Source organism: Blastomyces gilchristii, assembly GCF_000003855.2.
Source record: "Blastomyces gilchristii SLH14081 genomic scaffold supercont1.13, whole genome shotgun sequence".
In the NCBI taxonomy this organism is placed as follows: domain Eukaryota; kingdom Fungi; phylum Ascomycota; class Eurotiomycetes; order Onygenales; family Ajellomycetaceae; genus Blastomyces; species Blastomyces gilchristii.
In genome coordinates, this window is record NW_003101670.1 from 1,591,662 (window position 1) to 1,608,678 (window position 17,017).

General features: G+C 46.1%; 7 protein-coding genes and 1 non-coding gene across 8 annotated transcripts; 5 read left to right on the forward strand and 3 right to left on the reverse strand.

The window, feature by feature from the left end:
* Nucleotides 1-4,332: 4,332 nt before the first annotated feature.
* Nucleotides 4,333-4,932, forward strand: BDBG_06444 (uncharacterized protein; the record flags this gene model as incomplete). Its single annotated transcript, XM_031722610.1, has 2 exons — nt 4,333-4,588; nt 4,670-4,932. Exons 1-2 carry the CDS (start codon nt 4,363-4,365, stop codon nt 4,930-4,932), a joined length of 489 nt encoding a protein of 162 aa, XP_031579432.1. The 5' UTR covers nt 4,333-4,362.
* A 329-nt stretch (nt 4,933-5,261) lies between these two features.
* Nucleotides 5,262-5,335, reverse strand: BDBG_17392. The gene has a single exon. It is a non-coding gene; the product is annotated as a tRNA-Val (tRNA).
* Nucleotides 5,336-5,634: 299 nt separating this feature from the next.
* On the forward strand, nt 5,635-7,999 carry BDBG_06445 (alpha-1,2-mannosyltransferase). The gene is made up of 2 exons (XM_002623551.2): nt 5,635-5,866; nt 5,918-7,999. Exon 2 carries the CDS (start codon nt 6,195-6,197, stop codon nt 7,713-7,715), a length of 1,521 nt encoding a protein of 506 aa, XP_002623597.1. The 5' UTR covers nt 5,635-5,866; nt 5,918-6,194; the 3' UTR covers nt 7,716-7,999.
* Nucleotides 8,000-8,207: 208 nt separating this feature from the next.
* BDBG_06446 (uncharacterized protein) lies at nt 8,208-11,294 on the forward strand. Its single transcript, XM_002623552.2, has 2 exons — nt 8,208-8,231; nt 8,347-11,294. Exon 2 carries the CDS (start codon nt 9,233-9,235, stop codon nt 10,742-10,744), a length of 1,512 nt encoding a protein of 503 aa, XP_002623598.2. The 5' UTR covers nt 8,208-8,231; nt 8,347-9,232; the 3' UTR covers nt 10,745-11,294.
* Nucleotides 11,295-11,819: 525 nt separating this feature from the next.
* BDBG_17393 (uncharacterized protein) lies at nt 11,820-15,128 on the forward strand (the record flags this gene model as incomplete). Its single annotated transcript, XM_031725126.1, has 5 exons — nt 11,820-11,910; nt 12,108-12,253; nt 12,378-13,044; nt 13,119-13,151; nt 14,020-15,128. The coding sequence occupies 5 exons, from the start codon at nt 11,820-11,822 to the stop codon at nt 15,126-15,128; spliced, it is 2,046 nt and encodes a 681-aa protein (XP_031579433.1).
* Nucleotides 15,129-16,044: 916 nt separating this feature from the next.
* Nucleotides 16,045-16,324, reverse strand: BDBG_17394 (uncharacterized protein; the record flags this gene model as incomplete). Its single annotated transcript, XM_031725127.1, has 1 exon — nt 16,045-16,324. A coding segment is annotated over one exon (280 nt), but the record flags the coding sequence as incomplete, so codon positions are not given.
* A 20-nt stretch (nt 16,325-16,344) lies between these two features.
* Nucleotides 16,345-16,635, reverse strand: BDBG_17395 (uncharacterized protein; the record flags this gene model as incomplete). Its single annotated transcript, XM_031725128.1, has 1 exon — nt 16,345-16,635. One exon carries the CDS (start codon nt 16,633-16,635, stop codon nt 16,345-16,347), a length of 291 nt encoding a protein of 96 aa, XP_031579435.1.
* On the forward strand, nt 16,636-16,962 carry BDBG_06450 (uncharacterized protein; the record flags this gene model as incomplete). Its single annotated transcript, XM_002623556.1, has 1 exon — nt 16,636-16,962. The coding sequence occupies one exon, from the start codon at nt 16,636-16,638 to the stop codon at nt 16,960-16,962; it is 327 nt and encodes a 108-aa protein (XP_002623602.1).
* Between the last annotated feature and the right edge of the window lie 55 nt (nt 16,963-17,017).

Here is a 17,017-nt window from a genome sequence, read left to right on the forward strand (position 1 = left end):
CCCCACCTCAGCGGCTCCACCCCTGCCCATTTAGAGTTCTGGTAGCTTCGAGCGTTCCCGCCCTGGAATTAGAAACACGCTACTCAATTGGGTCTAGCGGAATGTGAGAACCATGGTTCTGATCTTATTTTAGGACGCGCTAACCAGATCTTGGTTGCAGGGCTGGCTTAGGGCTGGCGCTTAGCCCGATCTGTGCTTGGCTGCAGGTTGGGGGAGGGAGGAGGTTGACGCCGGCTTGCTTAATTTAAACCCTTGGATATTTTGCCTGGCGCGACTGGTGAGCAAAAAGCACATAGCCAAGCCAAGCCCTGGTGCTGCACCGGATTCCCTCAGTTCATGCAGTGGGCCACAGTGAAGCATTGAGAGCTTGGGGATGCTGACTGGCTCGTTACGAGAGGAATTAGATCAATCCTTGGGTGGCTGGGGATTGGTGGGTATGATGGATTTACGAGCGAGGAAAATATCAGCTTTACTTTGAGGCATATCATTGGTACGTTTAGCCCTCATGGACCCTGCGGTTACGAGCCATTGCATGATTAACTATGTGTTGACGGTGCAGATGTCAGCGCTCCCGCGATAAAAACTACGTCCTGCATTGTTTCTCGGAACATTATCATGGATTGAAACCGGAAATAATACTTTTATACGAAAACATCAACTCTCATATATCTAATACCGAAACCAACCTACCTGGTACCTGAAGATCTCCGGTCTTACAATTGTTTAATCAAGAGGAGTGTCAGCTTTCAAAAGAAATGGAAACAAGCACCTCGCTGATAAATGATACAAACCTATGCTACCACATTTCTTATCATCCACGTTGGTGGCTCTTTGGCGAAACCAAACCCTGATGATGGCTGAATATCTGAATACCCCCAATTGACAAGGCTCACAACTGAAAACAACGGGGCGGGGGACACGGAAAAGTGTGCAGCTATGAACACGGAGCAGCAGAGCCAAGATCGCTCTGGCCGCGGAACAACCAACCTCAATGCTAGGTGCTACGGAGTAGCTGTGATGTCCTGTACTCCGTGTTGGTTATCCTAATCGGACTACATCTGTACTCCGCTAGTAGATCGTGGTTGAGAAGATATCTCTGTCGCTGTTCCTCCATGGAGACATTCTGTAACCAATAGGCTGAAAAATAATAGAAACAAACATGTAACCTGCCTTCGCGGACTTTGCGCTACACATCCACATCAACATATACTTACATGTACTCTCGACACTAATAAAAGCTAAATAACAACGACGATCGACGACCGAATGTGGAGGAACGCCATGTTCACACGCACACACACTTAAAGCTCCATCCCCATCACATATACATATTCCATGCCTCTGATCAATTAAATCCATCAACCTTGCCTTACCCGCGCCCGGCACGCTCCCGATTACAACGCGAGGGCACGGATTTCCGAAACGGTAGACCATATGATGGAATAGCCTACCGCACGAGCCCTGATATTGTTTTTTCTCCAAAATCTGTCGAAAATATCAATCAACATCAAACATTGGTTCCAAGTTGCCTGTCTCCTACATCTCACTATGATTAAACATTAAACATGCTACTCAAAATAAAATTTTTTTCTATTCCCCGGCAATACATACGGAGTGCGTGGACATGGAACGTAGTTAGATGTTTGATGGAGGAATTTTATACCCCACCATTTTCATTTCTCGTGGCGCCCACCTGTTTGGTTTGCGTGTTAACAGTAGTGTACATGTACAAGCATTGGTGTGACGAAGTTACATTGACATTGATGTCAATTGATCTCTTTTGTCAGATGGGGGACTGGGCCTGGGCCAAAGAGGTGGGAGGGGGCCGCTGTTTCCCTGCCACACAGCCCGAGTTTCTTCCAATATGTACTCCGTACGGAGTACTGAGTATGTTACCTACCCAGTACAGAGGAGCAATAATTCTGATCTTCTGTTAACTTATTCCAAGGAGTGACAATAATAATAATATTAAAATTTTACTTAAATATCTCCCATCCATCCACCCGCCCACCGGTCCATTTCCGCGGAATCACCTCAGGTTTTTTCTGCGCGCTCCGCCACCTTGAGAAAAACTGGCAGTTGAAATGTGTAGTTATCCATACTCCGTACATCCCCCAGCGCTTAAATCTTTTTTGTGAGTGTGCCATCGTCGTCACGGCTACAAGTGATTAGCTCCAATAAGGCAAAGCCTATTCATAACGCTCAATTAGATAATAGTTAACCCATAGACTCCCTGGAAAAATGGGGACCCGGAGTGACCACTGGGGGAGGAGGGGGGCCCCCGGGGGGGGGGGGGACCGCGGAAAAGTGGGAGATGTGAGGATCCTGAAGTCTGGGGAGGGAGAACTTTTCATGCCCGTCTATCTATCTTCATGTGGTTGAGAGGAACTATGCTAGTATGTGCTTCCTTCTCCCAAACGCTGACCTCAAGATAGGCATCTCCATCTCCTTCCTCTCTAGAGTTCATCTTTTGCCTCCCTAGTAGACCCTCATTTTAACTAACATATATTAGTAGTTACTACTGTGGATGGCGAGCCGCCTGCTGAGCAGATTTGGACACATTGAACATGGATGGGGCTCAATGAATAGCAACTGAATCCAGCGCATATATTTCCCCCCGCCCTGCCTCGTTCATTATTGAATAGCTAACTAAGAGGAGCTTAAAGACTAGTTGACTTTCTGCTGGGCGGGCAGCAAGAGAGAAAAGAAACATTGAAATGTCGGGTGAGACCAACGGCCAAGCAAGACATTATGTCAAGCTAGTTAGGAGAAATGAAACCAAACGAAACGAAACGTTTTCAAAGTAGAGATGTTATGCTAATGCTAATAGGAATCGATATTGGCGAGGGGTCTTGCTAGGGCTAACTAAGCCATCCTATGTTATGCTACGCTATGCGATGCTGCTGGCGCTATTTCCTTAAACATTATCTTTTTTTCTTTCGTTTCTATTTATACTTCACAAGATATGTGGGTTAATATACACCCGTGGACAGTGATAACTTCACTGGCTTACGGTTATCTTCTCGCCCAAGCCTGCTCAGCTGAAAGTAACGACGTTACGCTCTCGAGCTATGAGAAGGAAGGGACGACAAACATTGAACTACGTAGTAAATATAAGCTAGCGTTTAACTAAGTTGCGGGGGTTTGATTTAACTAGCTTTACTAATTAGTGGCAAAGCTTCCTAGGGTTGGGGGGAAGGGCCTTCAGTTAACTAACCATCAAGAACGAAATAGAAACATCAATTCAATAATGAATGAATAATTCAGGAAGCAGAAAACTTGACCTCGCTAAGTGCGCCACTTGACCTCGTTATGTAAGCTGACCTCGCAAATGTGGCCCGTGCCACTATCTGACCTCGCTCAATACATCTTTTCTTGTAATTTGAAACCACTCAATTATTTATCATCAATTCTACAATCAATTCAAAATCAATTTAAAATCAATTTAATACTGAAATTATTCTTGAATTTAATAATAAAGTAAGTATTTATATAATTTACACTGAATTAATTATTAACTGATTTTCAATCAATTATTAATTACTTAAATATACAGATTGAATTTATTTTATTACTATAATTAATTAACAATTAATTCAGAATCAATTCAAAATCAATTCAAAATTAATTTAATACTGAAATTATTCTTGAATTTAATAATAATACTGAATTGATTATCAACTGATTTTCAATCAATTATTAATTACTTAAATATATAGATTAAATCTATTTTTATTACTATAATTAATTCAGAATCAATTCAGAATCAATTGAAAATCAATTTAAAATCAATTATTAACTATTTTTATCTTGATATATTTTAAAATTCTGTAAAACATCTCTTTATATTCTATATGAATTTATCTGTTTATTTAATTGATTATAAATCAGCTATACATGCTTTGATTGATTGATGAGCTGAATAAATGAGTGAATTGAAAGATTGAAAGTCAATTACCAACTGATTATTACTGTATTGTGCGAGGTCGGGGTCATGATTATGTAACGAGGTCAAGTGGCGCACTTAGTGAGGTCAAGTTTTCTGTATACACTGAATAATTTTCCGTCCTGAGCGACTCATGATTCTCGGTGATATTGAAAGGCTGCTTGGGGCCTATTGTCTGTACCCTGTACTCTGTAGCTTCTTCCGTTCATGTAATCTCCTTCTAGCCGCCGGACTTGTAAAACTATCCTTGTTAATTCATAGCAAGGGAGGTTTACTTTGAGCAGGGAATAATCGTTGAATTTCATGCAGAAGAAATTTTAGCTCAAGGCACAGATGGTTGGAAATAGCAACCACTGAATTATTGGCCTCCCTGTGTATAATCCGTACTCTGCAGCAATTCCAGAGATCCGTCAATCATGCAATGCATTTTAATACGTCAGATTTTGTTTGCGCAGGCACCCATCCCTGTTCAGATCCCCATGGGTGATTTTACGAAATTTACCGAGCGGCCAGCTTCTTATCCTACAAGAAGCGAGGAAGGCCACGGAAGCCAGCGCACAGAAAACCCTGGCATGAGAACGCCCATGCGACGAAATGACGTGAATGAAGAGGAGACTCTAGCTGGGCGCGAAAATTTTCGTTGTATGTTTTTTCACTGGCCGGCGCGTGATGTTTCAACGGATCGGTTTAGGATGGACTCGGCATTGATGATGATTTGAAAAGATTCGCCAACAGGCCATACATATGTCGTAGATGGATTCTGCGAAGGGAGAAGTTGCCCATCTGCCCATATGGTTGCTTTTTTTTTCCCGCTGTTTATGATTGATGCTTGCGCGGATGATTTCTCCGCTATCGAAACTGAAACTGCAAGCGCCAACGCTCAAAATCTCATTTCTCGCCAATCCTGCTGGCGGGTTAGTCAGGCTGCAGGGTCCACCGCGCCAAGAGGTGTCAAACAGGGTTTGTCCCTTTGGGCGTCAGTCTAGAAGAAAGCGTCCTAGTTCATTGGTTATTAAATGTTAGTCAAGTCATGGAGGTGAAGCCCGGGGGATAAGCGAACGCTTCCGGATTGACTCTGGGTAAAATTGGGCGGTTCTAAAAATAAATTGAAGCTCTCGTCAGAAAAATGGAAACCGCCCTATTCAATCTATTCAAAAAGTAGATCGTGAACATGGTCCTTCTCATAATTAGGAGTGAAAAATAATAATAATAATAATAATAAAAATAAAAATAAAAATAAAAAATAAAAATAAAATACAAAATGACAGCAATCATAGTAGACAAAAAAAACAAAACCTGGGATGTGTGTGGTTCTTGATGTCGCCCGGGCTCGAACCGGAGACCTTGAGTGTGTAAGACTCACGTGATAACCAACTACACCACGACACCGAGTAAACCTTAAATTCCAAGATTTTTAAGGGCTAAAATATGAATATATGAATGAAATCATCGGATGAAAATGGCGGGTAGAAGATCAGCCGTTGATACTCCAAATGCTTAGAAAATGGTGGGTTAATAGAGCTATCTCACGAGAGAATCTATCAAGAGAATCAATCAAAGAGCGAATTGATTTCTTATTCCTTGGCAAAATTAGCGCGGGTTCAAGCTTTTAACGGGCAGTTTTCGGCTCTGAAAAAATAAAAATATAAAAATATAAAAGTAAAAATAAAAGTAAAATAAAACATGACTTTTTCCATCAGCGGCACAAACAAAAATACTGTTCTTGAAAACATTTGCCATTGCTGGATTATACGAGTTCTTCAAGGGCCAGTGGTTCCCATATCTTTATGGATCGTTATGAGATACAGCGGCTTGAGAGGAGTCATAACTACTACTGCTTTTTAAACTATCTGATATTTAAAAGGCTATCAGCGTAGATAAAAAAACATGACAGTGAAAACATGAAGGAGAAAGTGTTAGGTACGGTCACACATAGTTACTTATATTTTGGCCATTGTTAACTGTCATCAGTATGATCGTCAGCACTAGAATTGGCAGGGGTGAAATGTCGACCTCATCGCCGACTTCAAACATCCTCCGCCATCACCTCACCCAATCACCCATCGCCGTCAAGATCATCGTCGCGATCAACCTGCAAATTGTCATGTTTTGATTTCTTTTTGACAGAAATGCACTGGAAAGCAACAGGATCCAGCCATTGATACCGGCGGTTTAGCTGGTAGTGCTGCCCTTCCCGTGAGACAGTTCCTGGGGGGTGAGCGCTCCTCCAACGGCAATTCTACATAAAATGGGCTCAAACCGCTTGATTGGGATGTTACCTCGAGGTCCAATAATCCGACGATTGGCCATCCTCACTCTCTCCCTTTGTCTCTTGTTCGCCGGATTCCAGCGTACGCTCGGTCCAAATTCACACCCTATCCCATTGTCACCAGCTCTGTCACCTCGCGGGATCCCAAACTTCAAACGTAAAGTTCAATCCTGGAATAAACTTCGCGAGCTTCTGGAGTCAAACACACCAGGAGTCGATGCGCCGAAGCGGCTAAAGAGGGTAGCCGAGGTTATCTTCGATCCCACTGCGGATTATGTTCGCCCGGACCTCCTATACATGCCCGATGCAGACGTGGAACAGATGCAGAAGGTCCACCAAAAGTTCGTTGGGATAATCAAGGCTGATACCCTGGGGCTGCATTTGGTTCATGAGAGAGGCACTCGGGGGATCGTTTCCGCTGCGACTAGCAAGTATCTGCCCACCCTGCTGATATCGCTGCGCATGCTCCGCCAAAGCGGCACCCGGTTCCCCGTGGAGGTTTTTGTTGCTTCGAAAGATGATTATGATGCCACTATTTGTGAAGATGTACTTCCAACGTTGAATGCCAACTGTATCGTAATGTCCGATATCCTCGGAGCACACACCAACTATAACCTGGAACGTTACTGGCTGAAGACATTTGCAATATTGTTTTCATCCTTTGAGCAAGTTCTCTGGCTAGACGCCGATTGTTTCCCCTTGCACGACGCGATCGAGCTCTTCCAGTCCACACCATTTACAGAAATCGGACTGGTAACATGGCCAGACTTCTGGGTATCCAGCGCATCTCCATATTTCTACAACATCACCTCCCATCCAGAGGAATCCTTATCAGAACGAGCGTCCACCAACGGCCGACAACTCCTAATATCCAAGAAAACCCACGCAAAAACCCTCCTGCTCGCAAGCTACTACAATTACTACGGCCCAACCCATTACCACCGTCTCCTCACCCAGGGTGGGCCAGGCGAAGGCGACAAGGAATCCTTCCTAGCCGCAGCCTCAATCCTAAACCAGCCCTTCTACGCCGTCAGAGAACCCATCCGCTCCATCGGTCGCCGTGGTCCTGACGGCAAAATGACCGGCTACGCTATGGTCCAGTACAGTCCCACGGAGGACCGCAGGCTAACCAGCGGCGGGATAGATCGCGCAAGGGATCCCAATGCTGGAGAAGCCCCGCACCCGTTTTTCATCCACGTTTCGCAACCGAAAATCAACCCCGTTGACCTTTTCATGCTTCGCAAGAAACGCGATAGACTAGAGTCTCCCATCCGTGGGCCGGATGGGAAGCCGACGCGCGCATGGGTTGAGGAAAAGGAGACGGTTGATAGCATTGGCGGTGTGAAGGTGGAGCGTCAGTTCTGGGCGCAGGTGGTCTGGACGGCCTGTAACATACAGAGGATGGGGTTTAAGGGCTGGAAGGGTACAAGGGGTACGTGCCAGCGAGCGAATGAGTATTTTGATGCGGTTTTCCCCCCGGAGGCAGGTTCTAAGGGTTGAAATTTGGACTATTCATGCTTGTGTTTCCTTTTTGTCCAGAGCCTGTTTGGGTAAGGATGGTCTTAAGGGTTGATTTCCTTGCTTGATGTACTACTGTACCTAACTCATGTGCGTTTCCCTATTTCATCCTCTTGTGCATTTGGTAGTTTGTGCTATCTGGTCATACGTATCTCCACAGTTGAGGCCGACCAACTGGTGTTCGGGATGGGTCCGTTTTTTCTGCATCGCAACAATTTGATGCGTGTATAAGTAAAGGTAATGGTACGTTATCCATTACTTTTTTTTTTTTTTTTTTTTTTTTTTTTTTTGAAATAAGAGCTCACTGGAAGTGGCTCTGCATATGGTAGGAAGGAAGTTACGCGTTAGACGACCCAGAAACTTTGCTTTCAGCCCTTCGTTCTCTTCACACCCTGGGGTTGGTTGGAGTAGGGTAAACAACTGTTTGACGAGAATATTGTTTAGCATATCCGCATGCTAGATAGCTCTAGTCTCGTTTACGGGATCATTCCATCAAACGTAAGCTTATCCGCCTCCGTCCTCCCTTTCCATGTCTTCCGCCCGAGGATCCATCTCAGTATACAGTCCTCAATAGTCCCAAGTCATTGACAAATAGATCCTCAACCCGAGAAAGACGTCGTTGCCTCCCATCAGTACGGCAAGTACCATCTTCGTTATACCGCTCTAAATGAAGAACGGGAGCAGAACTCTCCCAGTGGATGATGTCAAACACCTTGCCATGTTGGAGACATTGGAAACAAAGGAGCTAGTACTGTTCTTGGGCAGAGTACAATAATCTTCTCATCCACCAGTAGTTGCATGTATGACATGACCCTTATCACCAGGACTGCAGCTGGATACTCGCACGAAGGTTTATACAATGCAGGGGCTGAAACCCAGTACAGGGTTATATATGAATGGGTTTTGTTACTCTGTCTGCGCCTAGCAAAGATACCATTGCTTGCCCTTTCTTAACAAAATCCAGTCAAAACTTGGATTCTTGTCATGAAGAAGACAAGGAAAAAGAAAGCAGAGAAAAAAAGAAAAGAAAAAGAAATGCTGGCGTATGTTGGTAGTTCTGATAATAAGCGGGGGAATCTTGGCCAGGCGCATGGCGATAAATAGATCTGTCAATAAGGTAGGAATTGTCCTCCATGCTTAATAGCTTTATCTTCACAGGCTTAAATAACTTACCTCGAGTCTTGAACCAACAATTTTCTACGGAGCACTCGAAAAGCCATGCATCCAGGCTTTCGTTGACAAGTGGGATATTCCAAGGTTCAACACCAAATCTTAGCAGCGCTATTGAACCAAGGAGGACACAAGCAACCCGCGTTCATTCAGCCAATTGTAAACTCGTTGACACGATCTCGACAGTCGGGCCAATAAAGAACAATTAATCATACGAGCGCGAGAAAATGGACTGGCCTGCGCCACCTCAAGAATTCAGAAGCCAAACACAAATAACCCGCCGTAGGTGACTGGACAATAGGTTTCACGCCAATTTATCCTTTCCTACTATGTATGGGGTGCTGATGCATGCATCCGAATATAAAATGAGACTCCAACATCTTCCAGCTGAGATATTGATCCTTGTCGCGGAGTATTTCTTCGATCACGCAGGTTCCTATGTGGTGTCAGACCTGAAATCTTTCCGACTCGTCTCCAAACGCATTGCTGAGATTACAACTGCAGCCCTCAATCGACATACACAGGTTGTAATCTCAGCGTTGTCCCTGCGGACGCTGACCAAACTAGAAGAAATCCTGAAACATGAACATTTTGCGACGACGGTCCGCAGACTCAAGTTCTCCGTGGCGTATTATGATGCCCTCCTCGCGCGGGATTTTTCCTTATTCGCCAGATACATGGTTGACCGAGAATTTCAACTGCGCAGGCAACTCTGCAGCGAGATTAGACAGTGTACCAACAGCCAATTTTCTCTTGCCTCGAAGGAGTGGCGTGCCATGGGCTTTGGCTTCTATGACCAGGACAATCCCACTCATTATCAAAGTCTCCTCAAAAGAGGGTACAGCAATTATTGCCTTCTTTTCAAAGATCAGGAAACCGCTCGGCATGATGGTTCATACATGGCCCGACTATCTTCCCTACTGAGAAGGTTTTTAGCTTTGGAGCATATCGTCATCACGGACAAGGACGATAACGCGTTGGGCCTTAGCCCTGACATAGCTAAGGACCCCTCAGTAACCATCCGTGCTGGTGAATGCGAGCGCACATTACCCCAAGAGTGGTGTGATAGGTTACTGATAAAGTTCTGTTCCCGGCCGTCGCACTGGCAATCATGTTTTTCATGTGTCGAGCTCCGCGCCAAAAGAATTCGTCATTTCACGCGACATCCACCTCCAGTAGGACTGCTACCTTCCATCTTCGCAGTTCTTGAGCATGCAAACATCTTTCCGAAACAATGTCGCCTGGAGGTGTCCACACCTGTCAATTTCAAAACCCTTGAGATGTCCTCTGATCAGCTGCTCTGCGTCAGTCGCGTTGTAGGCAAGGCAACAGATTTATCTTTGGGGTTTTACAGCATAGATCGACATTTCGGGCCTGCCGACTCATGCCGGGATGGCGACAATATTGGGAAACAACATGTCTACAATCTCACCAGTGCCTTTCTCAATACGGATTCCGTCCAGTCAGTCAAGATAGACACGTCGCTTTACTGGTTCGCAGCGCGTGAACAGTGGGGGGATGTGAAGCTGGCAGACATCCTCCCATACCGTGAACGGCGCTGGCCGAATCTCAATGCCATATCTTTGACGGTCGAATTCTCGGAACGGGACCTTATACAGCTCGTGGAAGAACATAAACGATCGCTCAAGGTTATTCATGCTCATTGCATGTGTCTTCCTTCGGCAACGAAAGAAAACCTGGTAGAATACATGAAATATACAATCGGGCCTCGCGTTGAAGAAATCCTGATTTGTGAGCCCGCTAGAGTCGAATTTCGTCGCTTTTCCGAATATAGAATTCGCTATTCGCCGCGGGGTCATCGACATGTTTTTTCCGTTTGATTTACTCACTACTACCTCTCCCCCTCCCCCCTATAAAAAAAGGGGTGGCCGCCTGTTGTTTTCTTCTGATTATATATGGGAGGTACGGAAGCAGAGGGATATCTACAGTTTTAATTTAAATTCCCTTTGGCCTCCATAACGACCATGAAATTATAGTTTCAATTGGGATTATTCTTAGCGGGATATTAAAGGAAGAAGAGGATAAATAATCTAATATCAGATAAGCTTGGTCTAAAGAGCTAATATTTCGTGAGCAGTAAATATTGTCCAGCCATAAGCCTACAGATGATTTCAGCGAAGAATGCACGGGGGTGTTTCTCGTTGAATGTTATATATGTCCTTACCATACGTGCAATCGGGTCGTGTATGTAGTAGGGGTTGCTGAGTCACTCTTAGGGTAGTGGGCTTCGGGGGTGCTCAGGTTTTGAACGTTATCAAAATAGTTAATGGTTTAACAAATTATGACAATCACATATCGAGATAGCTAGTGCGTAAATTTATGATCGCAGATACCTTAGAGAGGCTAATGTTCGCTGAATTGAGCTTTGTACATCCATACTCAGTTAAATGGTGACCAACAGCTCAATTAGGGCCAAGTAATTCACGTGATATTGCCCTTATATCACGTGATCTTATACCACACAAGGGTATGAATATAAGCTAGTCTATATTAAGGTTAGTACCATGTTGCAAGCTCCCAAACTTTTTGCCCAAAAGAGCAGGAACTGACTTTTGGCTGGGAAAAACTTCATCTTCGCCTAATCCAGTCCATTTAACTCCGCGAACAACTCTACCCTCACATTCATATACCCTCTTTGCCCGGCTGCGGGTACCTAACCGAGACCGAAATTTTGATCGCGTGCTGAACGATCACGTCTTGCGAGGGTAGGCCAGGAAATCCGTTCTTTTTTCCTTTTTCATTCCGTCCCCGTCGAAAATTTTGCGTGGATTTTAACTCACCAGACGAGTGAATAATTTTCAATTTCCACTGAAGGCTCGTTTGCTGCCCATTCGCGATTTTCGCCAACCTGCCTTCTTTTTCCGCTCCAACGATTTCACAGAATATAAAGAAAATATGGCGTTTGGAGCTCCGCGTGGACGGGGTGGAGCCCCCCGGGGCCGTGGAGGTGATCGGGGTGGACGTGGTGGACGTGGTGGTGGGAGAGGTGTGTATCCAATAACAATTCCGCTCTTTGAGAACATTCTCTGTCTGTTCCTGTTGGAGTGGACATGTGCTGGTTTGCTTTAATGCGACCACGCACTTTGCGCCGTCATGAAGCTGTGAAGCAGAAATTGAAACGCAAAACATATGCGGGATGCGAAGAAGCCCTTGACTGACGTCGTTGTTCCCTCCCATTGCTAGGCGGTTTAGGATTCTCGGACCGTGGTGGTCGTGGCGGTGGTCGCGGAGGTAGAGGCGGTGGTAGAGGAGCCCCTCGTGGCCGTGGAGGTCGTGGAGGTGGACGAGGCGGCGGCCCCGGCGCCAAGGGCGGTGCCAAAGTTATCATTGTAGGTTTCTCATGATGAAATTACTGGTTTCTGCCTTTGAAACAGTTACCCGTTCCGATGGGATACCATATTTTCGTGCTTTTTTATGCACGCATGAAGCTTACCAATATCTCGCCCTAAAAAGGAACCCCATCGTCACCCCGGTGTCTTCGTCGCTCGTGGTGGAAAGGAAGATCTCCTCGTCACCAAGAACCTCACCCCAGGCGAATCCGTCTATGGCGAGAAGCGTATCTCCGTCGAATCAACTGAACCTACCGCCAATGGTGAAACTCCCGCTGCCACCAAAGTTGAGTACCGTGTATGGAATCCCTTCCGCAGCAAGTTGGCCGCTGGTATCCTTGGTGGTCTCGATAACATCTACATGCGCCCGGGCTCGAAAGTGCTGTATCTCGGATCTGCCAGCGGAACCTCTGTCAGCCATGTCGCTGACCTCGTCGGCCCTACTGGAACCGTCTACGCTGTCGAGTTCTCCCATCGTTCCGGCCGTGACCTAATTGGAATGGCTACTCACCGTACCAATGTCATTCCCATTGTCGAAGACGCACGTCACCCCCTTCGCTACAGAATGTTGGTCGGAATGGTTGATGTAATCTTTGCAGACGTTGCCCAGCCTGACCAAGCCAGAATTGTGGGTCTTAATGCCCATCTCTTCCTTAAGGCGGGTGGTGGCGTTATTGTCAGTATCAAGGCAAATTGTATCGATAGCACAGCGAAGCCTGAGGTCGTGTTCGCCAAGGAAGTCCAGAAGATGAGAGAGGAGAAGATAAAACCCAAGGAACAACTCACACTAGGTCAGTATTTCTCTCACGTCTTACCCTTGTACCTCTCATTTGCATGCCTTCGAATGCTAACAACTTGGCTACAGAACCCTTCGAACGTGACCATTGTATAGTTGCTGGTATCTACCGGCAAACCTGATTAATGCTTTGGAATTGGGTTGGTTTCTGCTGTTTTGATGCATTTCTTTTTGAATCTTTCCTGGCTCTATCTCCCTTGTTGGATTTCCCGTTTTATGCGATTTGCAATCTCCGGCGTTTGAGTGCGTTTCCAGATAAATGCTTTTGTGGGCCGCAGTTTATCCTATCCATGTATGATGTTTTCACAATTTTCCTGTCCGTTTTCCTGCAGTCCTTTACTTTGTTCATATTTCTCGATATTTCTCGAGTAAATCAAAAGAGGTTTATTTCTTTCATGGCTTGGTTGGACTCCTCCTTGGTGTCTTCATATGGCCAATTGGAAATGTCATATTGCACTGTACACTATACCACTATGTTGGAAAAGCCGTTCAATTGACATTTATTAAGCATAACTCTGCCCGGATGACACTGCTCGCGATCCCTCGAAGGAAGCCCCTGACAAATACAACGTACATGTAGAACCAGTCGAAAAGCAATATGCAATAATAAACCTTAGCCTGACCCCTTTCGTGCAAACCGACAGCTATGGCCTTCCAACCGGCGTGCTCCCGGCCCAATTTTTAAAGAGGGAACGAACAGCAGTTATTGGCGTTCGGGCGTAAGTCCGAACCAGCTACGGACCCAGTGGGATTGGGTTCCGCACATACGGGGGATCATCCGAATACTTTTTAGGATAAATGATCAAGCAAGCACCATCCACCAGATACCGGGAAATGCTACTGATGGATTGGAAGTAAACACAAGAGTCAATCTCAGCTGTCTATGATTTATTCTAATCTGACTGGCCCTGCGTATATCCAACCGCACCCACTCTCGCGCACTTTTGTCAGTATTCTTACCCGCGAACAGCGAATCCGATCCCCTCATTCCAAGATTCTGAGCAAGGTAGTTTAAGTACTGTACTATTAACTTACAACATACAATCTAAGCCCAACAGAGCCACAATGCCCACTGCAATCCTGATAACCGGCGCCGGTGGCTTCGTCGGCCAAGAACTAACAGCGGCCCTCCTCAACACCACACCCCCAGACACAACCCTAACCATCACAGACGTCACCTCCGCCCCTCCCATCCCCGCTAGCGCTAGCAAACACGCCTCCCGCGTAACCTCCATCCAAGCAGACCTAACTTCCCACGCAGCCGTAGACTCCCTCATAGACCCTTCCTCCTCCCCACCCCGGCGCTACGATGTCGTCTACATCCTCCACGGCATCATGTCTAGCGGCTCCGAAGCCAACTTCGACCTAGGCATGAGCGTAAACCTGTTTGCAACGCACTATATCCTCGATAGGCTGCGCAGGACCATGCCCGGCGTCAAGGTCGTATATACCTCTTCGCTTGCCGTGTATGGACCCACAGCGCCCGGGTTTGTCATTACAGAGCGGAACATGCCCCAGATGCCTACGTCGTCGTATGGGATGGAGAAGATGGTCATTGAGCTGATGCTGAACGATTACTCGCGGCGTGGGTACTTAGATGGGCGGGTGGTTAGGCTGCCGACTGTGACGGTGCGGGCGAGGGTGCCGACGCAGGCGGCCAGTAGCTTTGCCAGTGGCATTTTGCGCGAGCCGCTGAATGGGACAAAGAGCATGTTACCTGTCAAGAAGGAGACGGAGCTGTGGATCTGCTCGCCGTATACGGCTGTGAGGAATCTAATACATGCGAAGGATGTGCCGAAGGAGGCGTTTGGGGATTCGCGGTCGGTGAATTTGCCCGGGATTAAGGTGTCTGTTCAGGAGATGTTGGATGTTTTGGAGGAGGTTGGTGGCAGGGAGAAGAGGGCGCTGGTGGAGGAGAGGTATGATGAAGATGTTGATCGGATTGTGCAGGGGTGGTCGGTGAATTTTGATATTGCGTGGGCGAAATCGTTGGGCTTTCATGAGGATATGTCGTTGTTGGCTAGTGTGCGGAGGTATATGAGGGAGTATGGTAAAGATATCAGTACAGAGATATTTTAATATGTTTCTTTCTCCAGAAGGGTTCTCAGGAGGGACTGGAATACAGAGTTAGGAAGATAAGTTAGCTTCTACAACACTAATGCTCGAATACAGCTGCTATAAAATGAACCTAATACTTCAAAAGTGGTGCTTTACAGTCTACAGGTCAGCAAAGGGTGTAGTATATGGTGGATGATGAAGCACGTATGCCGCCCAAGTCGGTCACTGTGTGAGAATCGTAGAAAAGGACTAAAAACAGAGGTGTTTGTTAGGGGATATGGAGTGTGAGCGGGAGTTGGATCCCTAAATACTATAGGAGTGGTTTCTAACTAAAAGGCGTAGATCGTTCTATTTTCCAGTTGTATTACTTAGATAGGACGGAGTAGGTGAGTTCGAAGCTAAAGCAAAAATAAGAAACAGTACATATGTATCTCAAATAATAATTAATTAGTACGGTCCACGGTCCATACGTTCACAGACAAGAATAATGAGTAGATGTAAAGAAATGGTAAACCAGAACCACTCGCAATAAAGCCCGTACTTCTCTCAGTATTATTTGTTTTAATTCAGGGTCCTCAGCGGACGACATTAATGGAAAACGGGCCCCTATGGCAACGAAGCATATTCGTTGCGGGCAGTTGTCAGATGCATCGCGGTAACAAGGACATAAGATATACAAGTTTGCACCACCGAAAACGTCTATCAGAACTCGCCAACTACCCGGTTCAAAATGAAAATTTTTCCATCGTGCATGGCGCTCGCGCTCTCAATGTCCCACAGACACTACACCAGTGGCAGGTGGCCGACTAATTACCATTTGGATCCTCTTGATTCTGCTCGGAGAACCATCCAGCCCTTGGCTTGGGACCAAAATGATGAGATCGTTGGCCGAGTTGCACAGGGTCCCATGCCAGACAGAGCCTTGAACTTGCTGGTTCTACGAATGAAAAGTACCAGCCTTCATGAGCGACTCGACTAAGTCGGGTAACCCAAATCTTGCGGCCATTAGAAGAGCTTTCAAACCCTTCTCAATCTTGAGGCCTTCTTTTCGGTACTTATCCGCGATCATGATGGCTGTCTCCTCCTGATATTGCCAAAGCGCGATGTTCAAGGATTTGATGCCAAGGTGAGACGGGTCCCTGAGGTCGATACGGCCATTATCCAGTAGTATTCGGGCAAGTTCGCTGCGACCCTCCGCTGCCGCCTTGTATAGCATGAAGTGGTCGTCAACTCTTCCTTATGTCTTGGCTTTCAAAAGAAGTTTACCATTCCCCAACGCTCTGCCTTTATCGTTGAGTAGAGGGCGGTAGCTTTTGCCCACCGCTTCGGGGATCGGCTCCAAAACGCAAAGCTCTTTTTGCTGGCGTTCATTTCGAAGATCATTGAGTAGGAAGACACGAATGGGAGTTTTGTTGTTGGGTAAGTGATAATCAGCTATATATTCTCGGTCATTTGAGCATCTTACCGTCGATTTCCCCATATAAGCTTCGGCAGTTGCAGAGTAAACATTTTGCATTTGTTCTTTCATATGGGTAAAGCCAGGAAAGGTAAGAAACGGCTCCACACCGTCGTCTCTAATGAAGGAAACCCCAACGACAAGATGAGATATTCCAAAGGCCGGCTTGGGGGAAATATTATTCACCAGACGGAATGGGAATACCAATTGCGTTGTTGCCAAATGGACCAGAATGCAGATATTATCGGCGTGAGCTTGGAATCCTCCTCTTCAATCTTGAACACAGGGCCAGGCGGTAGCAATGACATAGCTTCATATCGGTTTCAATCAGCTGTTAAACAACAATGGTGTTTCGACTTCGTTCTTCCAGGTGGAAGAGGACAGGCGGAACATGCGTAGCTCCGCAAACAAAGACTCAGCTACTTTGACCACTGTAACGCTAGCATACGCCTTT

What these genes read in the sequence shown, in the direction of transcription:
- BDBG_06445 (XM_002623551.2), top strand. Translation starts at nt 6,195, where the DNA reads ATGGGCTCAAACCGCTTGATTGGGATGTTACCTCGAGGTCCAATAATC.
- BDBG_06446 (XM_002623552.2), top strand. Translation starts at nt 9,233, where the DNA reads ATGTATGGGGTGCTGATGCATGCATCCGAATATAAAATGAGACTCCAA.